Here is an 8,432-nt window from a genome sequence, read left to right as displayed (position 1 = left end):
ATACCAAATGTTTTCTCAAAAAGTATTAAAATAATTTTTGACAAAAGTTATTTTTTGTTAACCATAACAAATTTAATATTGATCCCATGCAAATATATAATATAATTTTTTTGGCTAGATGCATATACTTAATATTCTTAATAACTCATTTTAATCCTCTAAATACCGCTTGTAAATTTGTAATTTTATTAGTAATGTATCAAATAATAACACTTAATTAAAGATGAAGCTCGATTCCAAGGTTGAGATCTTGTCATAGCAATTGGTGTCAACCTTTTAAGCAAATCTATAATTCCTTGGTGTTTGATTAGGGATTTTCTTTTTAGGTTATGTTTGGATAACAAAAGTAAATGAATGAAAGTGTAATTATTAAGATAGTAATTACACTCTCTTGTAATTACAACAATTCTATAGGTGTGTTTGGCTAACAAATTATAATTACATCGTAATTCCCTATGCTATGTTTAGTAGTGCAAATTGTAATGACACAATTACATAATTTATAGTTTTAAAAACATTGGTTATTTTAAAATTTATTAGTATTGTAAAAATAATTTTTAAACAAGTAACAAAAATTAAAATGAAATCATCATATGTATTATGGTAGCCTAAAAAGTAGTTGATAATATGATTATTATTAAAAATAGCAAGACAAATAAATTACATATGTAAATTTTATCTAATTGTTCTAGTGCATATTTTTTGAGTTATTCCCTCTTTAATATTTAACATATGTTCCTTATCATCATTTGTTGGTCCTTGATCGAGTTTATCATCATTTGAATTTGAACCAGCATCATTAAGATCATCAAGATCTCCTTCTATGTACTGTTCGAAGTATGAATCATCTCAATTCCACCTATGATTGAAGTTATGAAAAATGCAACATGCTAGTATGATTCAACCTTCTTTTATGCTATACTAAGGTGATGTTGTTCATATGAGAAATATTTTTTTAGAATAATCAATAAATTCTTAACCACATTTCGAAGCCTTGAATGTCTCAAATTAAAGAGTTTCTGAGCTATCTATAGTGCTTGTGTCTAGCACCATTCCCTCAAATGGAATCATACTCCACAACATGGTGCAAGAAAACCTTTGCTATTCACATAATTAGCATCAACCTTATAATACCTGGCTTCAGAGTCCAAATAGTCTGAAGTTTTAATCACAAAAACTTATATAAACTTAACTTGGAAAAAAGACTTACATTAGTTATATATCTTTTATAATACGTAAATTAAGTGAAAAATAGTATAAAATTTATAATGTATAACATTTACAAAAAAATATAAATTGTCTAAAATTTTATAACACTTCTTATAAATAATATAATTTTTCTTAATTTTTTATAAATAAGTTATGATAATAAATTATAATATTTTTTATAAATAAATATATATATTTTATAATATATAGTATGGAAACATAAATAATTTATATCCATACTTGGCCATAATTTTTATAAATAAATATACTATAACACTTTTATAACATATAAATTATTTTTATTATAAATTTTTTCCAGTAACTTTAAAATATTTTTAGGATTTAAATAATAAAACTTTTTGTTATAAAAGATATAAAAATACACAAATTATTTTTATAATATAAATTTTAAGATTTATAATAAATTTTTTTTGCTATAATCATTCCAAACACTTTTACATGTTCATGCTTATAATATAAATTTTATAACTTGTATAAAAATAACTTTTTAAACTTGAATTTGGGTGTAATTACCTGAGTAATTACTCCAAGTCTCATCCTTCTACTAAGAATTGAAAAGTATAATTAGAATGCTGCAATTACGCCCAAGTCGGTGAGGCCCGCTAATTACAATAATTATCTAAATGTGTCATTTCTATGTAATTATAAATAATTATACCTAAATTCAATTATTAAGTGATTTTTCAAGCACTACCTTAATAAGAATGGTAGCAAAATTCTACTATGCGCTCCAAGAAAAATGTGTATATCAAGATTGGGTTTAGAGATTGAATAAACAAGGATCCTTTTTAAAGAAGAACTGAAGAAGCAGTAAAATTAGAGAACGCAACTCTTTTGTACGGTAGCAATACCAACACCGACGAACAAATACTTAGTCGCTATTGTTATCATCATAACAACTTTAAATTGTTAAAAAACATTTGTTGCGTGCGGCTGAAACGATGACAATTGCTTTCAATTGCGGCTACAATAAACAAATGGAATTTGGAAGGAGGAAATAAAAAAAATACAGATTTAAGCATTTTGCGTAATACCACAAATTCATCTCACTTTTCCAAACTTTTGTAATCAGTCACAACACAGACAACTGTTTTTGTTTTAGGCTTGGGTTCGTTAGAGAAAATTTATTTAATAGATATATATGTATTAAAAGCTAATTATGATATTAAAGATAATTCTTATAAATTCAAATTAAAAGTTATAAAAGAGAGTAAACTTTAGTAAAACAAATATCTCTTCAAAATAAATAAAATATTTTTCCTTTAGTTTGTTAAAATCAAGCCACAATGTTGTCATAGCAATTGGTGTCAACCTTTTAAGCAAATCTATAATTCCTTGGTGTTTGATTAGGGATTTTCTTTTTAGGTTATGTTTGGATAACAAAAGTAAATGAATGAAAGTGTAATTATTAAGATAGTAATTACACTCTCTTGTAATTACAACAATTCTATAGGTGTGTTTGGCTAACAAATTATAATTACATCGTAATTCCTATGCTATGTTTAGTAGTGCAAATTGTAATGACACAATTACATAATTTATAGTTTTAAAAACATTGGTTATTTTAAAATTTATTAGTATTGTAAAAATAATTTTTAAACAAGTAACAAAAATTAAAATGAAATCATCATATGTATTATGGTAGCCTAAAAAGTAGTTGATAATATGATTATTATTAAAAATAGCAAGACAAATAAATTACATATGTAAATTTTATCTAATTGTTCTAGTGCATATTTTTGAGTTATTCCCTCTTTAATATTTAACATATGTTCCTTATCATCATTTGTTGGTCCTTGATCGAGTTTATCATCATTTGAATTTGAACCAAGCATCATTAAGATCATCAAGATCTCCTTCTATGTACTTGTTCAAGTATGAATCATCTCAATTCCACCTATGATTGAAGTTATGAAAATGCAACATGCTAGTATGATTCAACCTTCTTTTATGCTATACTAAGGTGATGTTGTTCATATGAGAAATATTTTTAGAATAATCAATAAATTCTTAACCACATTTGAAGCCTTGAATGTCTCAAATTAAAGAGTTTCGAGCTATCTATAGTGCTTGTGTCTAGCACCATTCCTCAAATGGAATCATACTCCACAACATGGTGCAAGAAAACCTTTGCTATTCACATAATTAGCATCAACCTTATAATACACGGCTTGAGTCCAAATAGTCGAAGTTTTAATCACAAAACTTATATAAACTTAACTTGGAAAAAAGACTTACATTAGTTATATATCTTTTATAATACGTAAATTAAGTGAAAAATAGTATAAAATTTATAATGTATAACATTTACAAAAAAATATAAATTGTCTAAAATTTTATAACACTTCTTATAAATAATATAATTTTTCTTAATTTTTTATAAATAAGTTATGATAATAAATTATAATATTTTTTATAAATAAATATATATATTTTATAATATATAGTATGGAAACATAAATAATTTATATCCATACTTGGCCATAATTTTTATAAATAAATATACTATAACACTTTTATAACATATAAATTATTTTTATTATAAATTTTTTCCAGTAACTTTAAAATATTTTTAGGATTTAAATAATAAAACTTTTTGTTATAAAAGATATAAAAATACACAAATTATTTTTATAATATAAATTTTTAAGATTTATAATAAATTTTTTTTGCTATAATCATTCCAAACACTTTTACATGTTCATGCTTATAATATAAATTTTATAACTTGTATAAAATAACTTTTAAACTTGAATTTGGGTGTAATTACGAGTAATTACTCCAAGTCTCATCCTTCTACTAAGAATTGAAAAGTATAATTAGAATGCTGCAATTACGCCCAAGTCGGTGAGGCCCGCTAATTACAATAATTATCTAAATGTGTCATTTCTATGTAATTATAAATAATTATACCTAAATTCAATTATTAAGTGATTTTTCAAGCACTACCTTAATAAGAATGGTAGCAAAATTCTACTATGCGCTCCAAGAAAAATGTGTATATCAAGATTGGGTTTAGAGATTGAATAAACAAGGATCCTTTTTAAAGAAGAACTGAAGAAGCAGTAAAATTAGAGAACGCAACTCTTTTGTACGGTAGCAATACCAACACCGACGAACAAATACTTAGTCGCTATTGTTATCATCATAACAACTTTAAATTGTTAAAAAACATTTGTTGCGTGCGGCTGAAACGATGACAATTGCTTTCAATTGCGGCTACAATAAACAAATGGAATTTGGAAGGAGGAAATAAAAAAAATACAGATTTAAGCATTTTGCGTAATACCACAAATTCATCTCACTTTTCCAAACTTTTGTAATCAGTCACAACACAGACAACTGTTTTTGTTTTAGGCTTGGGTTCGTTAGAGAAAATTTATTTAATAGATATATATGTATTAAAAGCTAATTATGATATTAAAGATAATTCTTATAAATTCAAATTAAAAGTTATAAAAAGAGAGTAAACTTTAGTAAAACAAATATCTCTTCAAAATAAATAAAATATTTTTCCTTTAGTTTGTTAAAATCAAGCCACAATGAATTATAATTAATACAAAATCTGAAATTCAAGAAATAAATATATCAAGGACTGGCATGGCCCTATGGAGTTGTTTTTCCCCGTTTCTATTTTCCGGCTACTTGTGTTGAAAGTTACCCAGGTAGCCGTTTCTAATAGAATGTACATTCTCTTGCTTCAAAATTACAAGTGTAAAGTATAAATATCACACTTGCATGTCAAGAAAACGGCTCCAAATTCACATTTATAAAGGCAGAACAACCACGTGTTGTTCGTCATAAACCAATCCTACTTATTTATTTCTTAAATCTTATTCTTAAGAGCACCAATTGATTGAATTGCCAACGATGGCCCCCAAGTCTACTTCTTGCTATGCTCGTGTCTTTTCGATAACTTTATTCGTCATTTTCATGGCTAGTCATGGATCGAACGCCGCCACCAAAGCCCTACTCATAAAAATTGATCCATCGGGGAAGGGAGACTATAGGAAAATACAAGATGCCATTGATGCAGTGCCATCAAACAACAAACAAGTTGTACTCATATCTGTTAAGCCTGGAATCTACGAAGAAAAAATTATTGTGCCTGCCAATAAACCTTTCATTACAATAAGCGGTTCTAACCCAAATGACACTGTCATAACTTGGAATGATAGTGGGAATATTTTTGAATCGCCTACTTTCTCAGTTTTGGCTTCTGATTTTGTTGCCCAATACCTCACTATTCAGGTATCATATTACCTTATGCGTTACTAATGTTCAAAAGGTTGGGATTTCGATTTTCAGCCTTTGGGATCCCTTTGATTTAATTAACAAATCCTTTGTCTTAATGTTTATAGAATACGTATGGAGTTGGTGCCAAAGCAGTAGCATTGAGGGTATCTGGAGACAGGGTAGCTTTCTTCGGGTGCAGGATCTTATCGTACCAGGATACCTTGTTAGACGACACTGGAAGGCATTATTATAGCAATTGTTACATTGAAGGTGCTGTTGATTTCATTTGTGGGAATGCTGCTTCTCTTTTTGAGGTAAACACAATTGTAGTACGACATTAAGATGATTATTTTACAGTTTCGACTCTTACCTTTCTGATATTCGAACTATTAATTTTTTTTCTCAGAAATGCCATTTGCATTCACTATCAGAAGGAGATGCATCAATAACAGCCCAACACAGAGACTCACCATCACAAAACACAGGATTCACTTTCTTGGGTTGCAAGATAACTGGAGTTAAGACTGCTTTACTAGGAAGGGCATGGGGTCCATATTCCAGGGTCATTTTTGCCTTCACTTATATGTCTAATGTGATTCTGCCACAAGGATGGGATGACTGGGGAGACTCATCCAAACAAAGGTAAACAAAAGATTACCCCCCCAAAAAATAACTCAAATATTTTTCGATTCTTTCTTAATGATTGTAAAAGCAAAATTCTCAATTCCTTTGTTTTTGTTGATTCCACAGTTCGGTGTTCTATAGAGAATACAAATGTTATGGACCTGGTGCTAGTACAAAGAAAAGGGTTGAATGGGCAAAAGAGCTGACTATCGAAGAAGCAAATCCTTTTTTGACGAAGAACATGATTGGGGGCAAGAGTTGGATTACATCAACGACATATCGTTTCACGAAATTGTCTTCAAATGCCATTTCTAGAAATAACACTCGACATCATGCCTGATTAATAGCAGCCTTGCTAAAGTTTTGCATTAATTCTTTTTTTCTTTTTTAATTCGTTTCACATGCACCATTTACAAGGAAGATGTAACACCCTAAACACAGCCTAGACGTCCAGTCCAAGTTTAGAGAGTCACATCATCAATACTCAATTACCACACAAATAACACAATAATACTAAACCATGCTTCGCATAATATTATTCATCACAAAGATTAGTTAAGTGTATAATCTTCCAAAGTCATACTATCATAGCTTACCAATGTAACACCCTAAACCCGGCCCAATCTTTATGGCCGAATCTGGCGTGTCACATCAAAGAGTCAATCAAAAATTGATTTTGTCATTAAAATTTCATTTCTATGTTTAAATCATTTTGCTCGAGTTTAGCAAATTATCTCATCAAAAACGTTTACTTAATTTAGGTTATTCCAATCGCGAAAGGTACTAAAGTTTGAAATGTAAAAAACGTCTGTTTTAAGTGTTTTTGGAAAATAGTTGTTAATTTTGAAAATACGTGTTTAGCAGTTTTAAATAAGGAAATCTAAAGCCCTTTTAAAAATTTAATCACTCAAAGGCCTTATAACAGAATTAATACCCAAAATATAAAATTCAAATAAAAAGTCTACAACAGAGCATCAACGGTCGTGTGGCCACCTTCGAGTCTCTCGCGACTCCAAATCTCCTAAGGCTGGAGATTACCTGCACAGTTAGATAGAAGGGTGAGTTTGCGAAAACTCAGTGTGTAATCCCTTATAACACAAAAAGTCAGATATACGGTATGCAGAAACAGACTAGGCCTAAGCCCATTAACAGAACCAGGTGGACCTAAGCTCATTACAGAATCAGTATCAGATGCAAATATGCAGACAGAAATCCAGCCCAATCCAACCAATACACCAACCGTACCAACCAACACACCATGTGGGATAAAATTGACCCACCCAGGTAACACACCAAGCTTAGCACCGGTTGCAACACTAAGTCTACAGAACGGCTCGACACCGTAGACAGAACGGCTAAAAGCCATAAGCAAAAAGGCAGTAAGCCTTGAATAGAACGGCTACAAGCCATACACTTCCTCCGTCAATATTAACCCAACCCCATGCAAAATGACATGCCATAGTAACATACGTGAATGCAAGATGTCATGCTCAAAATCAGTCATATCGTTCATAGTTAAGTCAATCAAATTATAGCACAAATCAGTCATTTACCCTAGAGGGGCAAAATAGTCATTTACCCTCCAAGGGCATTACGGTCATTTTACCTTACAGGGGTATTTCTATCATTTAACAACCTTTTTGAAGGCCTACAATCTCCACGAGCGACACAGATAACCTAAATGGTCATAACGGTGTAAATGGGCCTAAGGCCCAAATTCGGCCCAAGTGAGCCCGCACGGTAGCCCAATTTCAGTCACGACTATGCGAACTACATAGCCCAGTCTAGTATTTGTCACTTAACGTGGATTTTATCCGTGTGGGGCCCATGATCCCATTGGCCCAACGAGGCCAATAACGACCCAAGAGCACGAGAAAGCTCGTGGTGGCCTCTATGGTCAACACCATGTTTTGTGGGCTCAGTTCACCACACTAGCGTTCGTACGCCCATGTGGCCTTAATAGCCGTATTTCTAGCTTTTTGGCTTTTCGGCTTTTGCTGATTCACAAAAGACAGAGTAATTACACACACTCTTTCGGCTTTATGACAATAATGATTTATAGTGTATAAATACACACTTTTTTCTGAAATAGTGCAGAAACACCCGAATGTCAAACCTGAGCCTTGCTTGATCGGATGCCCTTAGCCTTATTAGACTACTAACAAAATTTATCACCCGCTTAATCGTGTATCTGCCTGTCCACGAATTCTATTAAAAGCTTGAAAACATAAAAAAAATTTAGGAACCCAACACCAGAATAATCGGCTAACATCATACATTATTAGCCCAAATGATTACCTTAGATTGCGAGATAAGAAAAAGGATTGACTACCACTGCGATC

The 8,432-nt window shown here is 30.6% G+C and overlaps 1 protein-coding gene across 1 annotated transcript; it reads left to right on the top strand.

Annotated features, from left to right (window-relative positions):
• The first annotated feature begins 5,100 nt into the window (after positions 1–5,100).
• On the top strand, positions 5,101–6,499 carry LOC105770861 (putative pectinesterase 11). The gene is made up of 4 exons (XM_012592217.2): positions 5,101–5,481; positions 5,592–5,780; positions 5,873–6,108; positions 6,217–6,499. The coding sequence occupies exons 1-4, from the start codon at positions 5,101–5,103 to the stop codon at positions 6,428–6,430; spliced, it is 1,020 nt and encodes a 339-aa protein (XP_012447671.2). The 3' UTR covers positions 6,431–6,499.
• Positions 6,500–8,432: the final 1,933 nt, after the last annotated feature.

The sequence above is a fragment of the Gossypium raimondii genome, chromosome 7, assembly GCF_025698545.1.
Source record: "Gossypium raimondii isolate GPD5lz chromosome 7, ASM2569854v1, whole genome shotgun sequence".
NCBI classification, from domain to species: Eukaryota; Viridiplantae; Streptophyta; class Magnoliopsida; order Malvales; family Malvaceae; genus Gossypium; species Gossypium raimondii.
Note: the sequence above shows the minus strand (reverse complement) of the source record. Positions and strands in the feature narration are given on the sequence as shown.

Coding starts and splice junctions, on each gene's coding strand:
- LOC105770861 (XM_012592217.2), top strand. CDS start 5,101: ATGGCCCCCAAGTCTACTTCTTGCTATGCTCGTGTCTTTTCGATAACT. Junction 5,781..5,872: donor ATGCTGCTTCTCTTTTTGAG/GTAAACACAATT, acceptor TTTTTTTCTCAG/AAATGCCATTTGCATTCACT. Junction 6,109..6,216: donor GGAGACTCATCCAAACAAAG/GTAAACAAAAGA, acceptor TTGATTCCACAG/TTCGGTGTTCTATAGAGAAT.